We start from the raw sequence: 25,631 nt of genomic DNA on the forward strand, positions 1-25,631 counted from the left end.
CACTGTTGACTGTAGTGCAGAGCATGAGTAGTGGCATCCGTATGTATCAGCTGCGCAGGCCTACGGACTTGTACCATGTTTCATGGGGATTTGGAGATGAGGCAGCTCGTTATGCTCGACGGAATACACGTTGTTCTTCTCGGAGGACATAATGATCAAGTAAGTGACAGGTCAATGCCATAGAAAGAGATACAAGTTAATTGTATGTGAAGACTTTTCGAGATGTATGGGAAAAGATCACATTCTTAAGGCCATGAAATTAAGTGCGGCAAGTTTATGCTGCCCCGACTGGAAGTTGTTGAAGCTGGGGAAGTAGAAAAAGCGCCCCATTCATTTACCCCAGATTTAGGAATTGGTTTAGTCACTTTCATTGAATGGCCCCAATTTCTAGACTATTCGGGTTTAATTTGAGTTCATGGCTTATTTTCGTATCACCACGCCACGGCCTCTTGAGGAGCGGCATTGCAGCCACTCAGAAAGACTTTATTCCGGGCCGCCACATCAAAGCCCATTCGGCTTATCAACCAATCACAAAAGGGCAATTCCGATCAGTATGAGGCGGGGGACTATCACCCTTATTCTTCCTATTTCTTACTCGCTCTGTTACTCTATTCTATGCCTTAACTTCCAACCGTGTTTCTTCCCTTGCATTTTGAATAAAACTGCATCTTACAATCATCCCGTCCGATTAACAACCATCCAGCATGGGATCACTGAGTATCAACATTCCTCACCTGAGGCGCAATGAGAACTCCAAACAACTCATAGTCAACGGACGCCCGTTCCTCATACGAGCAGGCGAACTTCAAAACTCTTCCTTGACATCAGTCGAGTACATGGAGCCAGTTTGGCAGAAGATGGTAGACACAAACATCAACACTCTGCTAGGCTGCGTGCCCTGGGAGATGATCGAGCCCGAAGAAGATACTTTCGACTTTTCTGTTCTCGACGAGATTATCCTTGCAGCGCGAAAGCGTTCATTGCATCTTGTGTTGCTCTGGTTCGGCTCATTCAAAAACGGTAAGAACCCGCTAGATACTGTGGTGGATAGGGACTGATGGGCTCAGGGCTCTCGACATACGTGCCATCATGGGTTAAGCAGAACCCGAAGCGATTCGCTCGAGCGAAACTGCGCAAAGCTGGCGGTCGTCTTGAAACCGCTGATGTTGTATCACTCTTCCACCCAGAATCTCGCAAGGCTGACGCCAAAGCGTTCGGCGCACTAATGAAGCATCTCCGGGAATTGGATGAGTCCCACTCCACTGTCATCATGGTTCAAGTTGAGAATGAGAGTGGCTTGTTGGGCGATTCGCGTGATGGGTCTGAACTAGCTGAAAAGGCGTTTCGCCAACCTGTGCCACAGGATCTCATCGAGTTCCTCACTTCAAGCTGGGAAAACCTTCACGGAGATATCAAGAAGCACAACCTGGCCCACTTCGACCCTGCAGGACTTGAAGGCGGTGACTGGGAGACAGTCTTTGGATCAGGTCCTCGTACCGATGAACTGTTCATGGCATACCACTATGCTCTCTACGTCAACCAAGTCGCGGGAGCTGGAAAAGCACAGTATCCCATTCCGCACTACACCAATATGTGGATGAACTACGCCGGAGACGATACGGACAACGACTTCCCGGTTATCGTAGGTGGGGGCGGTATGCCAGGGGATTATCCCTCCGGTGGTGCCGTGAGCAACGTCATGGATGTCTGGATGCAGTTTGCGCCCAACTTAGACTTCCTCGGTCCTGACATCTATCTCAACGATTACGAAAGGTCCTGTGCAAAGTATAGGCATAGAAATCAACCACTCTTTGTTCCGGAACAGCGACGCGATGAGTATGGCGCTCGGCGTATGTGGATTGCCTACGGATCCTATGCGGCGATGGGTGTAGCTCCCTTTGGCGTTGATACCATAGAACCAGCCGACAATCCCTTCACCAAGCATTACGGACTTCTCAAGTCAGTGTCGGCTATTGTTCTTGAAGCTCAACGTCAGCCAAATTCATCTATTGGCTTCTGCTTTGATGAAATACCGAACGGCGCATCCAAAAATATCTCTCACCCCATCAAGCGGAGCTGGGGAGATTTCGACATCACAATTGATCGATGCTTCGTCTTTGGAAAACCAGGACCAGGGTCAGGCATGGTTATTCATCGAGGGCCCGGTAAGTTCCTGTTGATCGGCTGGGGATTCCATGTTAGTGCAAAGAGTTTATTGAAGAATACAACCTTCACGGGGATCCTTAAATTCGAGGAAAAGGCTGTGGATGACGAGGAAACTGGTCGCTTGCGAACAGTGCGCGTCTTGAACGGGGATGAGACTAGGAGTGGCAGCTTTGCCATGATGCCTGACGAGGATCCTAACTATGGTGGCTTTCCTATCTCTGTCACTGTCCCAGCGAGGACAATGATTGCCGAGGTCACCTTTTATACCATTTCCGAGTAGGTGATGGATCATAAACACTGTTGACCTTGTTAAACCCTCTATTTATGTATCTGAATGATTAATTCTCAGACTCCTTCTTTTGTCCTGCTATGATTTTTTATCTCTTAATTGCTGGTATTTTCTTCCATAGAATACATTTGCATGTCATCTAAAATCAAGTCATCAATATTAAATGCAGTGTACCTCCCCTGTTCAGCCACCGCTTGAGTACGAGCTGAGAAACTATCCATGTCAAGATCCATGCCCGACGTCACTGGTGCAACTTCCTTCTCGCCCAAAGGAAGTGAGTACTGTATCAAGAAACGCAGCATCCAGCCGTCAAGTGTATGCGTTCTGTAATCACTGGACAGCAGGCAATAATTCTGAAAGGTAACGAGGCGATGAATCTGTCGAGAATCAGTCCTAGCCATTTGGTCAAACTGACTCACGTACCATGGATTCAGTATTTGGCCAGTACCGTCTCAGTTCAAGGATCGCCTCAAAGTTTGACTTGAGGGCATCTCGAGCAGGTTTGACATCTTCATCCACACTGAACAAAAGCGTATGGAGTAGGACCGATGATGATACTACTGCCATATGGCCAACAGTCGGGTAGATGACTTCGCAATTTTCCTTCTGCCGAGCTAGTTTCAGAAGATCGCTGTATGAAGAAGCATGGAACTTGCACTTCGCTCGATACATCGCCGCCAGAGGTGATGATGATGCCGCGGGCTCGAGGAATCGGAAGTATAGCAGCGTGGCGTAGTGGTGATAGCCCAAGTGGAGAGCGATAAAGGCGCCCCCATGGCCTGCTTTGATGAATCGCTCAAGATTCTCTGTACTCAGCCTGACGTTCGGTGGAATTGTCCATTCCCAGTCATCTAGCAATTTGGAGAGGGACGCAACAGTCGAATTGATTTCCTCATCGTCAATGTTTCCGTAGACACTGCGATAGTTGAGATCCTTGATCGGTCCAAAGAGGCGAACTAACGAGATCTTGTGCGCCCAAAGTCCTGGCTGCCACGGGAGATTCAGCTTTGTCTCGTCTGGAGACAGAGACTCGAAAATAGGCTCGTGCATTGGAAGATCAACAGCAAGATCGGTGTCTCGGATCTGAGGAGCCAGCCCAAGACTGGAGGATGACCAGCGATCAGCCATGTAGAGCGTCCACCAAGCCCGTATCCTTATCTCGCGATCTATCAATGTGCTGGCCGCCGAACAAGTGCCGGCTTCCATGATTTGTAGCAGGTTGACACCGATGCCTGTGAGCGGTAAGTGACTGGCAGAATGGAACGTCGTTGGTGCAGCTTACGAAAGAATAGGGCTTCAGAGGAGGGGTTGAGATGGGCAGCATAAAGATTAGCGATCAAAATACATGTCTGCACATTCTCGATACAGATATTTTCCAAATCAGCCAGAAGTAGGCGCTTAGACTCATTATTATATGTGCTTTCCAGAGAGCGAACATCATCATCTGCGTCGAATCTGGCACCCATACTGCAGATAGAGAGCAGCAGAGCTTTATTGACTGAGCCATTTTGTACCTGTTTCTTCAGGGTAGTTGGGTGGAACAAGCTATGAGGTCGATTGTGAAGTTTGGTGAGGTAGTAATCAACAAGACGAATAGCGACGTCAACAGGAACGTCGATCGAAGTGTCTTGATGCCGCGTGGGACTTGGGTTTGGCAGCAGGGCATGGGTTCGGGCCGGGACATTGGCCAAGGAAGCTGTGCACTTGAGACTCTTCATTTGGCACTGATCGCACGAGTCTCCTACTTGGCCGCTTCGGCGTGTACATCTCCGCTTAGTTCTCCGGCACTCGTGGCACGCTTTGGGGGGTTTCATTGTATTGAGTGTAATAAATTCTCTGTTTGAGGAATTAGGATCATCTGGGGAACAGCAGGGGGCGGAATACAACACGGGGTAAATCTTAGGCGCTGATCTTAGGCTTGCCCGCATTCTTCTCGTCCTCGGAAATGGCAATTTCTGATTGGCTCTTACCCCGACCGCCCATCGTCATGGCATGGGGAAGCGGAGTAGAGAGTGGAAAGCTAACAAAGTAGCTCAATCAGCTTTGGAGCCATCACCAGGGGTAAGAAAGAGGTCTTTGTGAAATGGCTTACTGTTTGTCAATCAATATCTATGCGCGTCGAGAGAGATTCTGCGATACGCGCGCTTTGGTCAAGAGGCCGTGATCCAACTATGGCTTCACCCGAGGAGCTCGATTCCCCGCATCGGAAATGAAACATGTTCATTGGCTTGAATGCCGCTTGCCCCTCGTAATGCTGCAAGGTACAGGGGGAAGTAGGCGGTAAATCTGGACATTTGGTAGTGCTTTGGCCCAAGCCAGGTCGTATTGATGATACTTCATCTATTATTCTTGACCTATTTCCTGCTTTGGCCAACGGTTGACAAATCTTGTGTGCTATACCCCGCAGACAACAGACTTTTCAGTCTGAGATCAATCGAGCAACGCATGAGGAGGCGAAATGGCTTGTCTCTACTGCTCACTGCCATCCATGACCCTGCCAGAAGGGGTTATAAAACCACGTAAATGACTATAAATATAGCGTCCCCAGCTTCAGTCTCAGTCAACATCACTCGCCAGGAGCCACCAAGCAAACCAACCACTCTCTTCTGGCTTCCCAATCATCTTTCGCCATGATTTTCAGCCACCTATTCGCCACCGCGGTTCTCACGACCTCAAGTCTCGCAGCGTCACTGGCACCGCGGGCCGTAAAGCCCTGGTCCAACTTCAACGACAACGCTGTCTTCTATCCCAAGAAGGAAGCTACCAGCTGGCGAACCCTCTACGGCCGAACTCTGCAGCTCCCCGACAAATCTCTGCTTCTGTCTTGGGAGGACTACGATCCTGATGTGGAGTTCACCTACTTCCCTATCTACAAATCTACAGATGGCGGTGCGACATACACGCCTTTTGCTAGGGTGGAGGATCAGGTCAACGGCTGGGGTAATTGGTACCAACCCTTTCTTTACGCCTTGCCCCAGGACTTTGGCGGATACAGTAAGGGCACTATTCTGCTCGCCGGCGTCTCTACTCCTCGCAATCTGACCGAAGCCTACATCGATCTCTATGCCAGTAAGAATCAGGGCAAAGACTGGGAGTTTGTCAGCCACATTGTTTACGGCCCTGGACCCGAGACTATCAGCCAGGGCGACCAAGCCGTTTGGGAGCCGTTTCTGATGATGCACAAGGGCCAGCTGATTTGTTATTTCTCCACCCAGGTCGACCCCAAATACAATCAGAAGCTCTCCCACAAGACAACCAAGGATTTGCGACAGTGGAGCGAGGCTGTTGACGACGTTGCCTATCCTAACACCAATCAACGTCCTGGCATGGCGACTGTCGCCTACAGTCCTATCTCCAAGAAATACGTTATGACGTTTGAGTACTGTGGTGGACCTCTTACTGGCGGTTGCCCTGTCTACTACAAGGTATCCAACGACCCTCTCGCCTTCGGATCCGCTACTGCGCAGCCTATCATTCCTAATGACGGACAACTGAACCCCAACGGCAGCCCATTTGTGATCTGGACGCCTGAGCCCGGAAAGAAGGGCAGCGGGATCTTCATCGCTAACGGCAACAGCCGGGAGGAAGTCTTTGTCAACACAGATGCTGTTGACCCTGATGGTTGGAAGCCGGTTAACGTCGGGCAGTGGTCAGCCTATTCGCGTGAGCTGCGAATTATTCAGACTCCAGATAAGAGTGCTGCTGAGGGAGAGCCTAAGCTCCTTATTACAAATGGCGGAAATATTGGTTGTTCAGGAGGCTGTTATAACTATGTTGCAGATGGGCTCGTGGATATTCCCAGTTATCCCCGGAACTAAACGGCAGATTTGATTTAGCCTTCCGGGTAGACTTGGTAGGATGGGATGAGTGTTTGGCAGACCGTATTTCTTTCGACTCATCTTGGTTGGAAATCTGTCTAGTGGTAGTACTCTTCTTTTTGAGAGGTATTGCAATTAGCTATTTCTTTTATATTAAGCAACCTTTCTTTGACTTACTTTGGCATAATTAGCCACTGACTCAGATGTTGTCGTGGATCTCACCACCAGTCTATATCCATAAGCCAATAATTCACTGCATCAATGGCTACAGTTCACACATTCAGACATATTCATCAAATCCTCTTCAACAAGCGAGATCATTAAATCATGGTATACAATGAGTGTGACTAACTTCTGGTCGACATTATTGGTTCTATCCCGTGGGTTCTGCACTTAACCCTAAGCCAGAGCCTAATAGTTCACCTAAACGCATCAATAATGTGTCGCCATTGAACCAATTCAGGGATGTCACCAATCACGATAACACGTGACAGCGCGTCGCTGTCGCGTGCCCTGTTTGCAAGGCATGACCTTTAACATATGTACACTGAATGGCGGTGTTCTTTGATGTGGCGGCTGGATTCTATCTTGGCTGGGACTTAATTGGGCTTTGATTATCATTTTTCATCTCCTACTTCATAATACACGCTGTAACCCCAGCTTACATACATTCACATCTTCAACAATACAGTTTCTCTCATGCAGGTGCATGGCCAGTCACCTTCAGAGTTGCTTCAACGTCATATCCCAGTGTCGTGTTCAAGTAATAGTGTATTTAATTGTGCAAACCTGGCAGCCGGTCACCTAACCATCATTGCTTTCATTCTATCCAACCACTGTTGGCAGGACCTGGATTCCTGACCGTTTACACAAAGCCGAAATGTTACCTCGTGCTTTAAATCGGGATGGCGTATGATCTTGCCAGAGGGAAGACGATCCACCTTCTTGCCAATATTCTCCTCGGCGAGTTCGATGGCGGATAAAGTCGTAGCAAAATCACAAGGGGCTTCCATCTGGCTGAAGTCCGTGATAATAGTCTTGGATCTACCCAACCTTAATAGTTCGGCTCGGATTTGCTCGGACCGGGTCGGGACCTCCACCCCCGGATTTTTCCCCGGATTTTCGCTCTAGTCGCATTAGCAATGCACGCGATAGATATATAACAGTTATCTCACTCTTGCTTCGCAGGACATTAAATCAACACATGGTCTTGCACGAAATCTCAAAATATGTTCATAAACTCATGGATGCTGAGCGCACTGCTCGTGCTTGCCAACAAAGCTGCAGCAACAAACATCCAACGCGTCGTCGAAATTGCTGGCATCAACACCAGCAACGTAACAATCTGGGACTGCCCCTCAACCACGAGTCCCGATCTCAGCCAATCTATGATTCAAACCGCCATGAACGATTTCGCATATACATTCTACACTGAAAAAGACGTCAAGCGTGCATTTGAGCGCTATGTAGCAAGCAACTACGTGCAGCACAACCCCAGCATTCCGGACGGGAGAGATGCAGCTGTCAAGATCCTGTCGCCATTGTTTGGTTCTAAAGAGAATACATTTGAGGTATACTTCCGTCTTGGGTGGCGTGAAATGAAGGTGTAACTGACATGATTGTGCAAGATTGCTCGTGTTATGGTAGGGCCGGAGTATACGACGATTCATATCAAGGCTGGGGGTGCCAATGACTCTTTAACAAATGTCTTTGATGTTTACAGAACCAAGGGCTCTTGTATTGTCGAGCACTGGGATTGCCTGCAGGCTATGGAAAAGAACACCACGTCCCATCATCCATACTTCTAGTCTTCTTGAGAGACCTTTGGATGTGTTCTTGGCAACGTCACCCCAGCCTGGGGCATCTGGAACTACAACAGCAAGGTCTAGCTAGTTAGTTACAGCTTCTTGGCAACAGATCTTGTTTTCTTCTTAGTATAACTATTATAAATGCCATTGACGTTTCCATGTCTCACAATTCGGGTACGAGCCGCTTGGAGGATGAACCTTGTTATGCACAAACGGAGGAGACTGTTGTGTTAAGCGCTTCTGCTGTGTAATTCAACTCCACTTAAGCTGACATTCATATGTTCGAAAGGGTACCTATACTGCCGTGCCAAGAATACTATCAGATTACATGGAAAGGGGTCGAGGATTATATAACAAAAGTTTGTATATTTAAACTAGAATGAACTTCTTTGGTTCCCTGTTAATAAGTGCATATTCCTGACTTTTCATAGCCTGGATTCAAAGAAACCAACCCTCTCATAAAGACCCGTCCAGAGTGTTTGGCCATTAACTTCTACTAACCTGCCCTCTACTTCTTGCACTGCAATGCCAGAGAGCATCACATCCTCTGGCCACCTTATTTTACTTTTTTTCGATCGAGTCGCACGCATCAATACAAGCCCCAGGACCATCTTTTACTCGTGTCCTCGAATGTCAAAATTAATGCTGGCTCGGTCCATGTCCTCAATACCCCCCACACGATAGTGATAAGCCTTCGACACGTTGTGGGTTGACTTAACGAGAGGGGCATCATGTGCTTGGAGACGAAGCCAACCACCGTTTAGTTGTCCGTAAATGTCTTGACTACGATATTGCAGTCCATAATCAAGGTAGTTGACTGAGTGTAGAGGCTCTGGCGCCTTGAAGGAAGGATTTGCTCCTGTAGCCGGAAATTTGACTAGCCCTGCAACCGATGTCCAAGACCAGGACGCTGCGATGTATTGTTTTGGTCTTGGTGCACTCCCTTTGTAACGGTTTACCTTCCAACAGATGTCGTGCCCAATATCTGTCCACCACATGCCTGCACAATATCGGTCGCCACGATGTTTGGCTACAATACCTACCAAGCCAGAGATGGCCGGGAATTTGTCCCTTTTGAAAGTTAAATGTCGAATAGAGTAGCCAGACACCATTAAATACGATTGATCGTTTACCTCCCTATCCCAAATACTGGTCCCAGTAAGTTGAGGGATGGTGATGTGGTTCTTGATGTAATCTTCAGTTGGATCTCTTTCGGACTCGTCTCTTATCATTTCCTGACACTCCCACAGAATTTTGTTTTCTAAGAGTCGAAGCTGGCGACGAGACAAATATCGCTCCTGCAGAGTCCAAGCCCTCGCGTCCAAAAGGTCTTACAAATTATTAGAGCTCCTTTGTAGTTGAAGATAAATGTTCGTACTTCGACCTCCACAAGTGAAGACTCTTAGCATCGAAGTAGGGGGGTTTCAATAGGTTAAAAAGCCCTCGCAATCGTCGAAGGCTTGGGAAGCAGCGATTGATAAATATGCACCCTGATACACTTTCCCCATGAGGGATGCTTTCCACGCCTAATCAGTAGTATCTCCCTGTATGATACAAAGAGAATCAATCCATAAAATTCAGATCCCTTGGAAGAATCACTAGAGGAAGCCGCGAATCTCCTGTCCGAAGGGAGTGACGCTCTTGCTATATGCGAGAGTGGTACCCTGCCTGTTGGGGTAGGATTCATCACTTGGAGCGCCTCGCTGGAGGTCGCTATACCTGCGCTGAGGAAATATCGACCCTGTGCGGTTTGGCTGTTTGCTCCTCCGAGAAGCATTCATGACTTGATTCCTTGGATACAGCAGATCCGGGAGGCGACCTCGCATGCAACCAAGATTTGGGTGCAGATTGGCTCGGTGGCAGATGCTACCTTGGCTACCGAATTACTGCGGCCCAGTGTCCTAGTCGTACAGGGGACAGACGCTGGAGGCCATGCGTTGGCTCGAGGCACTAGCATTATCTCGCTGGTGCCAGAGGTGCATGATAAGATACAAGAAATGCAAGTACAACAGCAACGTGTCGAGCATCCCATTCAGTTGCTGGCAGCAGGTGGAATCAGTGACGGTCGGGGACTAGCCGCCTTGGTGCAAATGGGTGCGCAAGGACCCGTGCTGGAAACAAGATTCTTAGCAAGCCCCGAGGCCCTCATTGCAGATGGCTATCTGAAGGAGGCGCTGCGGGCACCTGACGGTTGATGCAGTACTGCTCGAACAACAATATACGACAAAGTCCGTAATATTCATGGATGGCCAACTTGCTACAATGGCCGAAGTCTGATCAACCAGACATTTATTGATTCAGTCAACTGATTGAGTGAGGAAGACAACCAGAACCTTTACTTGGATGTATTAGAGGAAGTGAGTGAAGAATATGGTCCAAAATGTAGAATCACAACTTATGCAGGTACCAGGGTGGGTCTGATTAAAGAAGCCATGCCGGCCAGGGATATTGTGTTGTCCGTAATTAAGGCGCCAGGCAAACAGGGTGTTAGGCCAAACGCCTTATGGTTCAAAGTTGTGATATATGTAGCGTACATGCACTTATATTGAAGGAGAATTAAATATTGGTGCCTCGACTATCCTCGCTAAGTCTCCAGACGAGTTCATCGTCTCGCTAAGCGCGGCCCTAGGCAAATGTACGACTAGATAGCTACATAAGCCCGGCAATCAGATCCAGTAAAGCGTCAAGCACTTGTATCCAAGCTTGTGCGGTGTTCCTGTTGCCTCTATTCAGGACAATATAGGAAAGGGAACTGACGCGTTGTAGCAGGAAGCATCGAGATAATCACCGGTAATGTTTCGAGCTGGAGAACCACGCGCCCCAAACTCAATAATAGAGCCATTATTCTTACCCTGGTGTTGAAAAACAGGCCATCCCACGGAGCTCGTCACATTGGCACCCTCTTTGAGGAAAGCGACAAAGTAGTCTTGCATGGCGGCAGATGTGTCGATTTCAGCCTGGGGAGTATCGCCAACCATCTTGACGTATGTGCCAAAGATCATAAGTAAATCCGTCCAGTGATAGGCACCCAACCACGGCTGGGGGCTAATGTTGGAATAGTTACCTGACATCGAGTTTAGTGGACAAGAACAGAACCACATTGATAGGGGTGCGATGGGCACATACCAACATAGAAGTAGCGGAAGCTCTCCAGGCCAATGGACTCACGCAACTTGGTATCACTTAATGCAAAGCAGTCAAAGTAGCGAGCAACCTCAGCAGTTTGAGTCAAGTTGGGCGAAGGCTGCAGCTCGGTTGATGTTGTGGAACGGATGGCAGGTCCTCGTGCCACGAGGTGCTTCGCATACCGGTCAGACTTGTTGGCAAAGATGTATTTCTCATCGGCTAATGAAACAGGTCCGGTCAATAAGAACACCTTTCGAAAGAGTTGCTTGAGGGTAGGTACATACGAATATAGTTGTCGAACGCAATGCTTGGCTTCTTATCATATCTGTTGATGAACTCCTCGATCTGCACCCAAGAAACTTGGCGCATGCATTCAAGCTCAGCTTTATAATCGTCGCCGTAGTCGCAGCCAAGGCCTTTGGCCACAACGTCGAAGTCGGCGTAAGGGTCTTGAACTTCAGTGGTGTTAATGATGTAGTCTGGGCCGTTGGAAAGAAGACCAAATTTGGTGGCGAGAGGCTTTTCCCAGAAAGCCGTGGTATACATGTCTACCAACCTAGCGCCTTGGGACTCTCCCCACAACTATACACGTCAATGCTAAACCCGCTGGAGTGATGGAGCTTGCGCGAAGAACTTACAAGTATGTTGTCTCTGTCGCCTCCAAACTGCTGAATATTTTCATGGACCCACTCAACAGCGGCTCTTACGTCGAGCAGCGTGAGTGAAGTCTCCCGCACGGCGCGAGACTTGGGGTCTGGGGTTTTAAAGTAACACGTCAGCTACAAGCTCAACGAATAGATCCTAGGTTTTCAGAATGGGGTTGGTTTACTTCCAAAGATGTTTACACGGTAGTTGATGGTGACGACAATATGCTCCTGGGAACGTGACACCCACTGCTCCGGTAACTGAGATGGGACGGTGATGCCTCCGGTGAGGCCACCGCCACCTGTGGCAAAGAGCGCGACGGGCAACTGCGACGATTTATTTGCATACGAAGGGGTCCACACAGCGAGGGAGAGGCAGTCCTCGTCCGAGGACCAGGCTACAGCGCCCTGATCACGTCGCTCCCCCAGACTGAGCAATGGGTTAGGTGGCGCATATTTGTTCCAGAAAACATGTGATGAGGAAACATATTGCGGACAGGCTACAGGTATACCAGATGATTAATGTCAGCGATAGCAAGATACAGTATAATACTCCAGGCAACATGCAACGTACCGGGACCGAAACGGGTGGAATCGTATACTTTGGAGGAATTGGATAATTTCTGGGGTGGTTCCCAACGGAGATCACCCACCGGCGGCTGCCAAAGAGGATCGAATAAGCCAACTGCAAGCAAAATATCGGGACGCTAGACCTCGCTGAAAACCCAGGCGAAAGGCTTGACGTACCTGTGCAAAAGGAATGCGCAAGAACTGGCGCACGTTAGGATAGGTATCATTGTACATGCCAATAAATGTTCCAGTGTTTGTTTCCACGGTCAGATTAGCCCAACCATGGTGCAAAGTCCGCGGTCCCTGATGAGTTAAGTCGGCGAGAAAAGGATCGAATTGTTTTGTTTGTGTAGTGGCTAATAGCCCCAACACGCCAAACAAAGGGCCCGTTTGCATGATGAAGGAGTGAAAAACAAGGTTTATGATACTGAGTCACGTAATAAAAGAGCCAATCAAGTAGGAATCTCTGAATCGTTTTTGTTCGATTCAAGTAACCATTGGCAAAAATGATGTCTTTATACTCTAGTCTTTCTACTTTCCCCGGTGCTGTAGCAACTCTCATCAATGCGGTGACTGTCATATGATGTTGTGTGAGAGCTTCCGGGCCGATTATTTTGATCTAAAAACACCCAGGAAATAGGTGAACCGTACTTGCGGAAACTGCGGGGGGATTTTGTCCACGCTTTTTGTTGGGGTGTGGAGGACAAGCTTGAACTTGACAGCCCCCTCAAATACAGGTCCCACGGAGTCTACAATGTTGACGGGGGTATGCTGTATGTGATCACCCACAATTCGCTCATGTCCGCCTCCACAGTCGGTAAGCTTTACTGGCTTCCCATAGGTTGGGAGATCCAATCAAAATTGAGATTTCCCTTCCACTTTGACAAGAACTAAGCGGAATCGCGGGAATTAACATTCCTGACCCTTGCAGCATGTATTTCTAGCCACCCACCCACGCCACTCCAAACGGTACAACTTTTAACTCTGTACACTCCACTTCTTCCAACCGAACAGTCCCCTTACTATGATGAGATGCGCTCAAGACAAGCTTTCCTCTTGAGCAATGCTATAGCTCACTGCTTCTTCATCACAAAGTCGCCAGGGAAATCGCTCACGAATCTGTATCAAGAACATACTTTATGATAAACTACTACTCTTCTAGGACATCTCTCCCTTTATAGAGCTGCAAATCTGCTTTCCTTCTTCCTTGAAACACAAGCTGCTTTCGACGATAAGAGACAGAGCGTTACGATTATCCCTCCATGCGTTCAATGTCATACCTCGAACGAACCCAGCCATGCTAAACTTCCCCGAAACAACTAGCCAGGGATTAAGAAACACCTCTTCGGTCCGAATCTTATAGCCTAGTCTTCATGCACCTGGGGCAAATCATTGTGCTCCGGGGTGGGAGGAAAAGTTGGCCAACTGAGAACGGCCAACTTTAATACGAAGCAATCCAATCCAGCGCACCTTATGTAGCTCACATTATACTGACTCAAATAACATTTCGGTTGGGATTCTCAAAGGTAGCTTGTATGACTCATCTGTCTGTGTTTCATATCGAGTTTTTCTTTCACAAAGGCGGCGTAGCTTCATCGCGATATGAGCGACCGTGAGTAATACCAACAGTTTGGGTCGGTTACGCCGATCGAGACTGCCCATTATGAGGATCGATAACTATTTAACAGCCTCTGAGCTAGTGACATGGCTTGGCTAAAAGGCCTGTTTATAACGGGTTGTTCTCTTGCAAAAGTTTTGCACCCCCGGAGCGGCTATGACGGCTATAACGGCTACAGGTACGGGGACCACACGTCGGAACCCAGATTAATGCACATGATCTGCACAGGTCCGTTAGCTTGCATAGGCACGTGGTCTAGACTTTAAGTCTAGGGTCTGGGTGCGCAGGGCAGGGGTGCCATTTTGTCGAACTGGATTTGGGATTGAGTGAGCTGACAATGTACATATGACTAACCGTAGGCCCCTAGTCGATATATTAATGAAATAGGTCACTCAGCTTATCGTTGATTCTCATCAATATCTCATTGACCATGAAATCGATTAGTGTCCTCAACCTTGGAGCTTTGTTGGTGACGTCAATGACGCCCTTAGCCATCTCATGCCCTACCGCTCATCATGGAGCCCCCATTGTCGACTTATCCAATGGCACTTACAGAGGCACCTACAATCAGCATTATCACCAATACCTCTTCCTTGGCATGCCCTACGCCAAAGCCCCAGTCAATGACCTCCGGTTGCGTGTTCCACAGTCTCTGAATAGTACCTGGACAGGCATCCGGAACACAACCAAGTACTCACCGTCTTGTATTGGCTACGGCAGTGATACTTGGGTATTGGGCAATCATGTTTCTGAAGACTGCCTGAGTATCAACGTGGTTCGCCCAGCCGGTCTACCTGAAGGAACCAAACTCCCCGTTGCTGTCTGGATCCAAGGTGGCGGTTGGGTGAATGGCGGGAGTTCAGATCCCCGATACAATCTCTCGTTCATTGTGGAACAATCGGTCAGGAGGGGCATGCCAATTATAGCCGCAAGCATGAATTATCGCCTTCACGCCTGGGGATTCCTTCATAGCGCCGAGCTTGCGGCTGAGGGATCAACCAACCTTGGTTACAGAGATCAACGGCTGGCCCTTCACTGGATCAAGGAAAACATTGCCAATGTTGGGGGAGACTCGGAACGAGTCACTTTATGGGGCGAGAGTTCAGGAGCATTCTCTGTCGGCTCTCAACTGGTCGCATACGGAGGCCGGGACGACAAGCTCTTTAGTGCCGCTATCCTCCAAAGCGGATCACCCTTGGTCTTCGGACTCAAGCCCCAGACTGCAAGCACTTGGGAGCCGTATTGGAACAAGCTATTACATACTACGAACTGTTCGGTCGCAGAGCCAGTGGCATGCCTTAGAAAGCTTCCCACCAACGAGCTCAGCGCGGTTCTCAATAGCACATTTGCTTCACCGCCCAGTTGGGGTCAAGTAGTAGATGGCGACTTCATCCCTGCAAGCGGAAGGGCCCTGTTGAAGAAGGGAAATTTCGCCAAGGTGCCTCTTCTTATGGGAACTAACTTCGATGAGGGCACCGAGTTTGTTCCTCGAGGGATTAACACAACGTCTCAGTTCGCTCAATATGTTAGATCTGTTGGCCTTGCCAAGCCAGCAGTCCACAGCATTGAGAAGCTGTATTCCAACAACCCTGCTGTTGGCATACCAGGCACACTCAAGGGTAGACCAGAAGGACATCTTATATACCTTGGACGGCAATACAAGCGCGCCGCTGCCTTCAGCGGAGATGTATTTCAGCATGCCGGTCGAAGACTCACGACCCAGTCGTGGGCCAAACAGCAAATACCAGTGTGGAGCTACCACTGGAACGCCCTTGTCGAGAACGTGTCGCCAGCTCAAGGCGCAAGCCACTTCCAGGAAGTCGTATTCACTTTCAACAATGTTAACGGCCAAGGATACGACACAGTTGTCTCCAACAACCCATTGGCCGGGAAACCCGCTAGACTAGTCAAGTTAGCAGACGTCATGTCAACAGCTTGGATTAGCTTTATTATTAACCACAATCCGAATAGTTACGGTAACATTAACCTCGGCGCTTGAATTTTCCGATTTTTAACTGATTATTTTTACGCATAGCTCAATCCCTCACTTGGCCACAGTATCGAGAGCGGTCTGAGAAGAATCTGGTGTTTAATGTTAATGTGACAGGGTTAGCTTATAGCGAGTCTGATTCGTTCCGCCACAAACAGATTGCTTATATCATTGATAATCTATATTGAGCTAGCCCTTCTATCTATTTCAGTAGGCCCTAACTGCGTTTTCTTATGTATTTGACATTGTTACGTATCCAAAAATAGGATCAGGGCAATTTTTGCACACAGCCGAGGCATCGTACCCGATACCACATACCTCGATACCACTTCCAATATAGCACGTAATAATCACTTGGGATGTATTAAGCCTAAATTCTTTCCACAAAATGCAATACAACCAGGAACGTTAAAATTAAGAATCATAAAAGCATCAAGTTATAATGCACCTAAAAAACCGTATTCTTTTGAATGTAGCTGTAGATAGTGATAATCGAGTATTGACCCTAGTTAAGGTAGACTTGTCTATATTGGCTAGAGGGACTACTGCCCGATATAATAAACACTCACCCCCCTCCAGCAGCATATTTTCCCACCGATGGGCTCCATAATGGCTGGTTGCATCTGTGTTCACTACGAAACTTGGGGAGAGGACCATGTAACTGGCAGCTCTGATACTCCGATGTCCTTGTTGGGAGCGGACCCGTTGATCTCAGAACTAGGAATGGCGAGCTTCAACGTGGGAAGAGTCTGGAACAAAGTAGCTAGATGCCGATATTAGTGTGTTGGAAATAGCCAGTGGATTTGCAACTTACAGAAAACAGCTTCAGGCTCAGCTCGAGCGAGGGAAGCTGCGATGCACCTATGATCACCCCATCCAAAGCCAAGGGCCTCTTCAGACCCTCGCTTTCAGAACAAGTCAAACACATTCGGATCAGGGACGACATCGGGATCTCGGTTCGCTGCTTGATTTTAGGCGATAATACCTTCGCCTGCCTTTACCTCCTAAAGGATTATCAGAGATCGCCCAGAGCATAAAAGTTATACGAGGGTACGGGGATGACAAACATGGCCGCGGACCTTGATATCGACCTTAGCAACACGTCTTGTAGCAAACGAAGACGCGGTATGGTACCGGCATAACTCTTCGACGAACGGTTTCAACAGAGACGGATCCTGAATCAAGGCGTCGAGTTGGTCAGGTTGCTCCAGTAAAGTTAACACACCTAAAACACGAACATTAGTTTTCGCTGTAACACTTATTTAGAATGCGTGAACATACCAAGGCGATCATGTTGATCATGGTCAGATTCCCGGCGACTAGGAGAAGGAACGAGAGTTCCACAACATGCTTCTTATCCACCATTTGCAAGCTCATTAGAGACCAACGAGCCTATGACATCGTTACTTGGCTCTGGTGACTCGATCTTCTTGTCGACGCGTTTTGCGAAATAATTCAGAAGCTCACTATCAAGTCGATTAAATTTCAATGCATAAACTACTGATTCATGATGGCAGGAGCTTACATGTTGGCATCTTGAGCCGCGCTCGCGGTAGCACTACCATTAGTACGAGTAGCATTACACTGGGTCAAGTAGTCGACGTCCTTGAGGGCAACGCCAAGAATATCATAGTTAATCTGTACTTGGAAAGTTTCATCAGTAAGCCGACTTATAGAATGGGAGAAAAACCACTCAGGCCTAAGCGAGACTTACATGCGACGGATCCCTTACATATACCCTTTCTCCGTTATACATGTTCCAAAACGCGAATTCCGCAAGTCCCTTGATCTAAGAGTTTCTGACCTCCGGAGCGGCTAGGCGCTGGCAAAGTAAGTGTGTAGCGTTGCATCTGTGCTCATGCAGGAGTATCGAGTGATGTCGATTTCTGGACCAATCCTAGATGTTGTAAATATAATAATGCCGGCATAGCCGCATTACCTGCTCACCGATGTCATTCTTATGTATAAACTTTATCTTATATCTTAAAACTGCCTTCTGCCAACGTCATTGTCTATCCATCCGTCCGAATTGTCTAGCATATAGTATGTAATGCTGTACTTGCAGATTTGGCAAAAATATCGCCCGGAAAATCGCAAAACAATTCTCATTGGTCAGAATGGTCAAGGCAAGTAAGTGGATTGAGGTTTTACATAATCATTCGAGCGTGCAGATGACTAAAATCGCATTGTGGCGTGCAGTTGCTACTGTCTGAGGTGTTTCCACCGTCTTTGGCACCATTACCTTCGAGCAGTTCGACGAAAGCTCACCAATAAACATCTCCTGGAATATCCGTGGCAACCATGCCAATAGTCTAAGAGCATTCCATATCCACGAGTTTGGTGACAAGACCAACGGATGCACCTCTGCTGGACCGCATTGTATGTTAGCATCTATACCATCGACTACGCTGTACTGACGGGCGGCTGACATTGGGCAAGTCAATCTTTTCGGGAGTACTCATGGCTCTCCATCTTATCATGAGCGACATGTTGGCGACTTGGGCAATTCCCAGGCAGACTCGAGCAGCACCTTAATCGGCACTATAACAGACCATTTGGTGAAACTAATAGGCCTAGAGAGCGTTATCAGAGTATGTTCTACTTAATGGTTTAAGAAAAGCCAGACTAACCAAGCCACCAGAGAATAATTATTATTTATAGCAGGACTGATAACCTAGGCTAAGGACCTAATAAGAAATCTAAAGTTACAGGGAATATTAGCGAAAGGCCTGCTTATAGTAAGAATCTTACTTAGATAATACTTTCCGCATTATTGGTTTCTAATAACTTATAGGCATAGTCGGTATATCTTCTAGCGGTTCTGCTAATCCTAGACCTTGCCGTCTTATAGAAACGGTTATAGTAGTAATAATAAGTCACTTATAGCACCGGTATATTATTATATAGGATTAGTCCTTATTCTTTAGTTTAAGAAGAAAAGAGGCATTATTTCTAGTATAGTAAGTTAATATTAAGCATTTAAAGATTTTTCTTTAGGGTTTATATAAAAGTTATATATAAATTTCATAATTCCGTTATAACAGAGTGCTATTATAAGCACTGTTAGGAGCTAGAGCCTAAAAGCTGTCTGATGGAGGCTTTATATATGAACCAGTTATGTATTTGATATTTAGGCATAATAAGTAATTTTAGTTAGGTATTATATTATATGAAGTTCCTTGATCTCCTTGAAAAGCCGTGAATAAGCTAGAAATCCTTTTATATGACTAGAAGCTTATAAATGGTGGTAGAGTAATAAAGGGCTAGCGTGGTATACCAGCCACAGGCTATAGGAATTGGTTTAGCAGAGATACTTTAGAGGCTAAAGTAATAAATCAGAGCTTAGATTTCTCTTATATTATGATAAAAAATATAGGCAAAGTCCCAGAGATTAATATTTATATCCCGTGCCCCAAATCCCGACATAGCCATTTAACCTAATTAAAGCAGATCTAGTACTCTTTAGATGTAATAGTAATAATATTACTACTTAATAAATATTACCTAATAAGTCTAATAGCCTTCTAGTAGCAGTAAGATAAGGAAAGTATTTTAGGTATTAATTACCTTTGCCGGTGAACTTCTTCCTAAGTATCTTACTTTAAGCCCTATATATATTTGAAATACTCTTTTATCCTAATACTATTATACATTTTAACCATGCCCCTCGTCAGAATTGATATTGTGAAAGGCATGCGATCATCTAGTTAAGTCAAAAAGCCTGCCGACGTAGTTCAGCAGGTGTTACACGATCATTTCAATGTTCCCCCCTCACGATCGTTACCAAGTCCAAGGAACTGGTCACAAGGACATCACACAGTGCCATTCCCAGCAGACGCCAGGCCGTTCAATGACCAATGCCAAGCTAAACACGGCGGTGACGGAACTTTGCGCTGGCCTTCTTCCCCTTTGCAGCCTCCGGGTTATGGGTGAAAGCAGCAGCGCCGCCAAAAGGACCAGCAGTAGCACTGTTTCGCACCCTCGCAATGCATACCCCAGAAACCCCAGCCACTTTTCCAGAGCAAACCTTACCCGTAGGCACTTTGACAATAACCGGGAAGTCAGTCGAGCTCACTGTCGAAAAGCCCAACACTCCAATGATGTTCTGAACCACTTCAGCGGACTTGAAAGCTTTCGGATCAGTACCTCCAGAAGTAAAATCGATGTCAACTAGTAGGGGACCAGCGCCGTCCTCGTTGACCTGAGTGTAGAAGTGTCAATATGAGTCATGAATTAGAATCATGGTCACGAACCTGATGGTAGATCAACTTGAGAGTTCCGTCGGATGCAGTGGTTGGTAGCCCGAGTTCGGCACCAACTCCAGTGTAATTCTGGACGCCGTCTTCGATGTATCCACGAGGAGATGGCACTCCCTTTGCGGTTTGGAAGAAATCATCCAGAAGACCGTTGACTCCGTGCTCAGCTCCTACTATCTATTAGCATATGAGTCGCAATATCAGTTACTTCAAAGCGACTTACCCAGGGCCAAACCGCCGACTGGGGAGCTTTCAATTCCGTCTTGTACACCTGAAATAAGTTAGTGATCAGAAACCTGACTAAAAGGGGCGCAATGAAGACCTACCGTTCACAACTGCACCAGCGTTACCGGTCACGAAAGATACGGCTTCTCTCGTAGCTACAGAGCGTCAGTTTCCAAGAGTCTTCCGTTGCTTGCCATATCACTATACCTTCTTCTCCACCCCCGAGAATGGTGTCAGCAAGGGACCGGCTCTTGATACCCTGCATAAATGTCTTGATGACACGAGAGCCGTCGACTGGGCCCTTACTGGTTCGGCCAAGTGCAGAGGCTTTACTGGTACCAAGTTCGGGGTCACGGATCACGCTGGTATCTACCTGCGCTCCAGAAGCAGCGGATGTAGAAGATCGAGGAGTTCCATCAAGGACTGTTCCCCGTTAGCTCCAGGTTCAGATTTCCTAGGAGTGTTCTTACTAGTAAGTCCTGGCATAACAACACCATTGGCGCCAATCACTCTGGTGATGGTTCCATGGGCTTGCGCCAAGTGGCTCCAGGCCAGGGCAGAAAGAAACAAAGTAGTCAGCATTTTGAAAGAAGTAATGAGTGATGAAGAAATAAGATAACTGGGAGGATATGAGTAACTGATTGCTGGATGCCAAACACCTATATATATTCTAACAGTCTAACAGACTGCGAATATTCACGTGCTTGCTAACAGATTTCCATCTCAAGATATCTTCGACATTGCGCTATACATAGATGCACGCCCTGAGAAACCGTGTTCTGAAACGAGGTGCCATGACTTCACGTTTCTGTGACTATACCCTATTAGGAAGGCCTCTCATCTCGAGATTCAGGCTTGTCAGGTTCAGCTCTCATCTTCAGCCGCTGGGATGTTTCAAACCAATATTGATGACACTATTCAGGACAGCGAAAGTGGAGTGAATGTCCAGAAAGAGAAGGTGGAAAGAATGTTTGACAGGATCTGCTGCTGGGAGCCCGTGCAACAGAGTTCAGGTACAGCAAGAATGCACCCGAGCGTCAAAGGCACGGACCTAGCTTCTCGGAAACAATCACGGATGTGCTGTCATAGCGTTGTCACATGTAACTTGGCGTGCCGACGACGACTGGTTCTCCAGCATAACATCCTCAAACCAGCTTTGGCCAGCACTGTAAAATATGCAATTGAGAGAGAAAGCAGGGGAAGTCTGTAACTCATTCTTCACACAAGATTTATCGCTTTGAGTTTTGGGGTGTTGTGAAGGCGATCGCGTTGAGGAGAGTGAATAGTGATCGAGGAAAGGGCCATCGCAAACACGGCTTTTGCTGTCATGATGGCGACGATTGTCAGCGTCTCTAATCGCACAATGTACTTGACATACAACCCAATATTATATTGTGGCCTGGCAAGTCATTATAGACTGTAAGGGTGATGCAAGTTAATCTTGTTCAATTTGCGCATCCTGCTCTTCCTCTTCGCGAGTTTTGCCTGGATTGTTGTCTTTGTGTTCTACAGGGCAGATTCGGTAACATTTCCAAGATGCAAGTCAAAATTGCGCATGACACAACGGCCGGGGGTTAGTAAAAGTAAGAGCTTTGATACTCTTTAACAAGAGAGGTGTCTTTCAGTATATTCTTGTTGGGGCTGGATCTGACCGAGATATTCAACTTGCGTGCTGGGTAGTCGTGACCTTTCGTGACCGCGAGCACCAATTCTGGCTCTTTCGCTCTCTGGAGGACCCGCGGCGATTTTTCATGGTTAAGCCAACTACTCGCAAGTTCATTCCTGGTCACATTGCCCTCGCCCAACACTTCTAAATAGTCTTTTTGGGACGCCAGAGTTCAAAGGCGGGCGGAATCACTTTATGGAACTTGGGAGATCCGCCTACAATCACATAATCTTCCTCGATCCGGCCGCCTCAGATAACAGTGTGGCCATTTTTTTCTCTTCTCCTGTTTATCGCGTCATGGTTCATCAAACTTGTCCCCGCCAATCGCCATCTCCGGAGCGATGAGCGGAAAATTAGCTAGAGGCAATTTATCTATGGGAGCGTTCCAACAACGTGCAAGGTGACGGCATGATGCCAATAAATATGACTGCATCCCATAACAAAGCTTCCACAAACAGGTAGGTCATTCTATTCGGCAATCTATGGTTAAAACATTTTATCTTTTTATTTTAATGTTACTGCCCCAGCTTTAGAAATTATCCTCGCTCAAACTAACACTCAGAAAACTACAACATCGCATGTATCTCTTGGCTCTCTTAACTCTACTAACGCAATGTATGTATGAGTCCAAGAAGATAAACAAAGACTTCCTTAATACTGTATTACTAACAGGCTCTATATACTGCATCTCATGATGATGCTAAAGGCTATTCTTGTTTCAGTTGGATTCTGTAGGGTACGGCTGTATTGTTAATTTTTGTGCTTAATCCCTGTCTAAGATCTGATTGGTTGAACTCATTTCTCATTTGGTCAAATCCCGCTGGAGCATGCTTATCAGCTTATCGCCCGACACACTAACTCACTTTGGCTAATGCCACTTGCCAGAAAGAAGCTATTTAAAATACCACTGCACATTTCCATTGGTAATCATCATTGCCGTTCAACCGACATCACAACCATGTCTAACGCCGCCGTCAAGCCTTCGAGGCGCGGGACAGGCTGAAGCATAGCTTATTTAAAGGATCACATTTGCGCAAGGCCGCGTGTTTGGACTAAGTTTCAGGCTATGATCTAGTTACATTTCATCGTATACTGGCAACTAACCTTCTGAAGAGATACACCTTTATCATTCGGAGTGTATCTACTTTCAGCCTTCTCTGCTGTTTCTGGATACATCAGAATGCCCTTTTGGTCTCCACGAAATGATACACGCCGTATTGCACCATGAGGGATTGACCCTTGCGACGACGGATGGCTGAAATCACACTATAAACAATCAGATGTACAAAGCGTCAATCCCTTCACCTCACCGATACCGATTCTCGTAACTTCAGACAGATTAATGCTTGCGCGTTACCAATTGCCTAACATTCAAAAGTTCCGATTCGCCAAGCAAAATTTACTTTAATATATTATTTAATAAAAGCACTACTTAAAACATTATTATAGTATAGATAGTAATATATACGTCTTTAAAGAGTAGATTATTCAACATAAGATTATAAATATTATTAGAATAACTAAAGACTAATAAAGCTCTTTAAATTATAAAGATCTTATGCCTTGGTCACTACCTCATTAGCCTAGTTTCCAAGGTGTTTCATGAAGTTAAACAGACCCTAACATCAGCCCAGATAAAGTCCACGAGTCTTCTGCAACTCCGCCAACCCCCTGGAACTCCGCAGGTTACAGCAGTACAGCTGCCGCGTACTAATGCATCTCAGAATTCTAACGCAGGAAAGGCGAATCTAAGTGTTGGTTTAATTTCCTGTAAATGAATCGTAAAGCTTCCGGAGCCACACCGACTCTGATGAGTGATGCAGAGCTGCCGCCCGGTGATGAGCTGAAAAAACTATCGTCTATACCCTGCACGACTCGTGTTATCTACGTGATGATCCTTGTCCGCGCCTGTCATGAATCTGGGCCTAAATCACCCACGAGAGTGACCATATATATGCCTGGCTGACACTAGCCAAAGACTCGCTTCTTCCATTGGCCTTCAGGCATAAGTGTATTTCATCTCAGCGGTGCTACAGATATTTATGATCTCAATTTGAACAGCGTGAGAATCTAGAGCATGTCATCCATGACCACATGTTAAGGACAGGGAACGATAGCAACACCAATACTCAGCATTCAATAAACAGTCACATGCATTAAACATTTGGATCATCAGGCTCAATAGGAGTCCGGTAACTCCGTCCTACCTTCGCAGTTGCATTAACTCCGTTGTTAGTGGACTAGACCAAAGTGCTGCGGTCGCCTTGGCAGCGAGGTTGTTGGCGGACTTTCAGAAACCTGGGGTCACATAGTTATGATCCTGAGATATGCATTTATTTCTTCGAATATAAATACCTGACGCTTCGACGACAGATCTTAAGAACTACCCATCAATCAGTCACGCAGCACATTCATCTTAGTATCAATATGCCATACTTGAACATTCTCCAACATGTCTACTCCTCCATCTCCAGATACACCGTGGTCCCTCACTAGTAGACAGCCATGGTAACCAGAGGGTCCCATGGCATTAGCCAAGCCATTTCTCTCAAAGGCATCAGCAAGCTAGCCGTCACCTATACTTCTAATATCAAAGCAGCTAAGTCATTAATATTATAAGCATTCTAGCTTACTAGGGTAACTCGGATCCTACTGTAATATATAAAGCCAGAAAAGCCACTCTATAAGTATATATAAGGTTTCTTACTAATAGTTTTGGCAAATCGACTCGGGCTATAGTTAACAATATCATTATAGGCTTAACTGCCACTGATTCTATTAAGACTACCCAGGAGATGAACTTGATGCCGGAGTCTTATTTCGATGCGCAGATTGAAAATACAACTGCTGCAGGTAGGATTAGTATTCCTGATGACATTGCATATATTATTAGATTCCTATCTAGTAAAGAGGGACACTAGGTCAACGGCGCAGCCATCAGTGCTAACAGAGGAAACAAGCTTATCATGTCGGCTTTGGATCAGGAGAGCTTATGCAGCCCATGCCTGAAGCTCGATGTATTTCCATAGGCCTTAGAGAATTGAAATTACTCTGGAACAGTTGCCTTTGATTCGTCTTAAGTATCAAGCAGGACGATTGTATTGTGCAAGTAGCAGCTCCACCCGTCGCTTAAGCATTGTTATTGCATGATATAGTAAGGCTTTTATTAATAGTCGATTAAGACCCCAATAAAAATAGTTATAGACTGTCTTAACATATTATGTGTACTGTATAAAATAAACAGAAAAATAAAATATGTATCTGCATTAATAATGATATTAATTTCCTGCTAGTTTATATACTCTTAGGAAGTTTACCTACAGGGGTAAATTAGAGAATTTTACTTATGCCCTAACTATGGCTGCCTGGAATGCCACTGGATATTTTGCATTACCTTGACTCATCCTAAAAGTACCGATGGCTAGCTGGGCAAAGATTTCTATATTCCCTAGTGG

At 46.6% G+C, this 25,631-nt stretch overlaps 10 protein-coding genes across 10 annotated transcripts; 6 read left to right on the forward strand and 4 right to left on the reverse strand.

Annotated features, from left to right (window-relative positions):
- The first annotated feature begins 608 nt into the window (after positions 1 to 608).
- Positions 609 to 2,632, forward strand: FOXG_17496 (uncharacterized protein). The gene is made up of 2 exons (XM_018397505.1): positions 609 to 1,020; positions 1,068 to 2,632. Exons 1-2 carry the CDS (start codon positions 705 to 707, stop codon positions 2,444 to 2,446), a joined length of 1,695 nt encoding a protein of 564 aa, XP_018258479.1. The 5' UTR covers positions 609 to 704; the 3' UTR covers positions 2,447 to 2,632.
- On the reverse strand, positions 2,456 to 4,304 carry FOXG_17497 (uncharacterized protein). Its single transcript, XM_018397506.1, has 3 exons — positions 3,738 to 4,304; positions 2,879 to 3,687; positions 2,456 to 2,832 (listed from the first exon to the last, which is right to left on the reverse strand). The coding sequence occupies exons 1-3, from the start codon at positions 4,267 to 4,269 to the stop codon at positions 2,551 to 2,553; spliced, it is 1,623 nt and encodes a 540-aa protein (XP_018258480.1). The 5' UTR covers positions 4,270 to 4,304; the 3' UTR covers positions 2,456 to 2,550.
- Positions 4,305 to 4,820: 516 nt separating this feature from the next.
- Positions 4,821 to 6,344, forward strand: FOXG_17498 (uncharacterized protein). The gene has a single exon (XM_018397507.1). It carries the CDS (start codon positions 5,086 to 5,088, stop codon positions 6,271 to 6,273), a length of 1,188 nt encoding a protein of 395 aa, XP_018258481.1. The 5' UTR covers positions 4,821 to 5,085; the 3' UTR covers positions 6,274 to 6,344.
- A 1,127-nt stretch (positions 6,345 to 7,471) lies between these two features.
- Positions 7,472 to 8,081, forward strand: FOXG_22820 (uncharacterized protein; the record flags this gene model as incomplete). The annotated part of the gene is made up of 2 exons (XM_018403238.1): positions 7,472 to 7,844; positions 7,902 to 8,081. The coding sequence occupies exons 1-2, from the start codon at positions 7,503 to 7,505 to the stop codon at positions 8,079 to 8,081; spliced, it is 522 nt and encodes a 173-aa protein (XP_018258482.1). The 5' UTR covers positions 7,472 to 7,502.
- Positions 8,082 to 10,078: 1,997 nt separating this feature from the next.
- FOXG_17499 (uncharacterized protein) lies at positions 10,079 to 10,276 on the forward strand (the record flags this gene model as incomplete). Its single annotated transcript, XM_018397508.1, has 1 exon — positions 10,079 to 10,276. One exon carries the CDS (start codon positions 10,079 to 10,081, stop codon positions 10,274 to 10,276), a length of 198 nt encoding a protein of 65 aa, XP_018258483.1.
- Positions 10,277 to 10,595: 319 nt separating this feature from the next.
- On the reverse strand, positions 10,596 to 12,886 carry FOXG_17500 (uncharacterized protein). Its single transcript, XM_018397509.1, has 7 exons — positions 12,599 to 12,886; positions 12,426 to 12,510; positions 12,037 to 12,351; positions 11,846 to 11,961; positions 11,492 to 11,789; positions 11,208 to 11,426; positions 10,596 to 11,145 (listed from the first exon to the last, which is right to left on the reverse strand). The coding sequence occupies exons 1-7, from the start codon at positions 12,815 to 12,817 to the stop codon at positions 10,811 to 10,813; spliced, it is 1,587 nt and encodes a 528-aa protein (XP_018258484.1). The 5' UTR covers positions 12,818 to 12,886; the 3' UTR covers positions 10,596 to 10,810.
- Positions 12,887 to 14,469: 1,583 nt separating this feature from the next.
- FOXG_17501 (triacylglycerol lipase) lies at positions 14,470 to 16,038 on the forward strand (the record flags this gene model as incomplete). The annotated part of the gene is made up of 1 exon (XM_018397510.1): positions 14,470 to 16,038. One exon carries the CDS (start codon positions 14,470 to 14,472, stop codon positions 16,036 to 16,038), a length of 1,569 nt encoding a protein of 522 aa, XP_018258485.1.
- Positions 16,039 to 16,661: 623 nt separating this feature from the next.
- Positions 16,662 to 17,785, reverse strand: FOXG_17502 (uncharacterized protein; the record flags this gene model as incomplete). Its single annotated transcript, XM_018397511.1, has 6 exons — positions 16,662 to 16,792; positions 16,844 to 16,934; positions 17,109 to 17,254; positions 17,311 to 17,348; positions 17,555 to 17,667; positions 17,744 to 17,785. 6 exons carry the CDS (start codon positions 17,783 to 17,785, stop codon positions 16,662 to 16,664), a joined length of 561 nt encoding a protein of 186 aa, XP_018258486.1.
- A 361-nt stretch (positions 17,786 to 18,146) lies between these two features.
- FOXG_17503 (Cu/Zn superoxide dismutase) lies at positions 18,147 to 18,892 on the forward strand (the record flags this gene model as incomplete). Its single annotated transcript, XM_018397512.1, has 5 exons — positions 18,147 to 18,159; positions 18,244 to 18,408; positions 18,601 to 18,620; positions 18,741 to 18,767; positions 18,881 to 18,892. 5 exons carry the CDS (start codon positions 18,147 to 18,149, stop codon positions 18,890 to 18,892), a joined length of 237 nt encoding a protein of 78 aa, XP_018258487.1.
- A 980-nt stretch (positions 18,893 to 19,872) lies between these two features.
- On the reverse strand, positions 19,873 to 21,121 carry FOXG_17504 (uncharacterized protein). Its single transcript, XM_018397513.1, has 6 exons — positions 20,981 to 21,121; positions 20,718 to 20,933; positions 20,612 to 20,665; positions 20,509 to 20,556; positions 20,283 to 20,455; positions 19,873 to 20,230 (listed from the first exon to the last, which is right to left on the reverse strand). Exons 1-6 carry the CDS (start codon positions 21,090 to 21,092, stop codon positions 19,895 to 19,897), a joined length of 939 nt encoding a protein of 312 aa, XP_018258488.1. The 5' UTR covers positions 21,093 to 21,121; the 3' UTR covers positions 19,873 to 19,894.
- Between the last annotated feature and the right edge of the window lie 4,510 nt (positions 21,122 to 25,631).

This window comes from Fusarium oxysporum, genomic scaffold (genome assembly GCF_000149955.1).
Source record: "Fusarium oxysporum f. sp. lycopersici 4287 supercont2.50 genomic scaffold, whole genome shotgun sequence".
NCBI lineage: Eukaryota > Fungi > Ascomycota > Sordariomycetes > Hypocreales > Nectriaceae > Fusarium > Fusarium oxysporum.

What these genes read in the sequence shown, in the direction of transcription:
- FOXG_17496 (XM_018397505.1), top strand. Translation starts at nt 705, where the DNA reads ATGGGATCACTGAGTATCAACATTCCTCACCTGAGGCGCAATGAGAAC. An exon ending in GTTCGGCTCATTCAAAAACG is followed by an intron (nt 1,021 to 1,067) that starts GTAAGAACCCGC and finishes TGATGGGCTCAG; the next exon opens with GGCTCTCGACATACGTGCCA.
- FOXG_17497 (XM_018397506.1), bottom strand. Translation starts at nt 4,269, where the DNA reads ATGAAACCCCCCAAAGCGTGCCACGAGTGCCGGAGAACTAAGCGGAGA. An exon ending in CTCTGAAGCCCTATTCTTTC is followed by an intron (nt 3,688 to 3,737) that starts GTAAGCTGCACC and finishes TACCGCTCACAG; the next exon opens with GCATCGGTGTCAACCTGCTA. An exon ending in GGCCAAATACTGAATCCATG is followed by an intron (nt 2,833 to 2,878) that starts GTACGTGAGTCA and finishes GATTCTCGACAG; the next exon opens with ATTCATCGCCTCGTTACCTT.
- FOXG_17498 (XM_018397507.1), top strand. Translation starts at nt 5,086, where the DNA reads ATGATTTTCAGCCACCTATTCGCCACCGCGGTTCTCACGACCTCAAGT.
- FOXG_17500 (XM_018397509.1), bottom strand. Translation starts at nt 12,817, where the DNA reads ATGCAAACGGGCCCTTTGTTTGGCGTGTTGGGGCTATTAGCCACTACA. An exon ending in TTCCACCCGTTTCGGTCCCG is followed by an intron (nt 12,352 to 12,425) that starts GTACGTTGCATG and finishes GTATACCTGTAG; the next exon opens with CCTGTCCGCAATATGTTTCC. An exon ending in GCGACAGAGACAACATACTT is followed by an intron (nt 11,790 to 11,845) that starts GTAAGTTCTTCG and finishes TGACGTGTATAG; the next exon opens with TTGTGGGGAGAGTCCCAAGG.
- FOXG_17504 (XM_018397513.1), bottom strand. Translation starts at nt 21,092, where the DNA reads ATGCTGACTACTTTGTTTCTTTCTGCCCTGGCCTGGAGCCACTTGGCG. An exon ending in TCTCGGGGGTGGAGAAGAAG is followed by an intron (nt 20,666 to 20,717) that starts GTATAGTGATAT and finishes GACGCTCTGTAG; the next exon opens with CTACGAGAGAAGCCGTATCT. An exon ending in TCAAGTTGATCTACCATCAG is followed by an intron (nt 20,231 to 20,282) that starts GTTCGTGACCAT and finishes TTCTACACTCAG; the next exon opens with GTCAACGAGGACGGCGCTGG.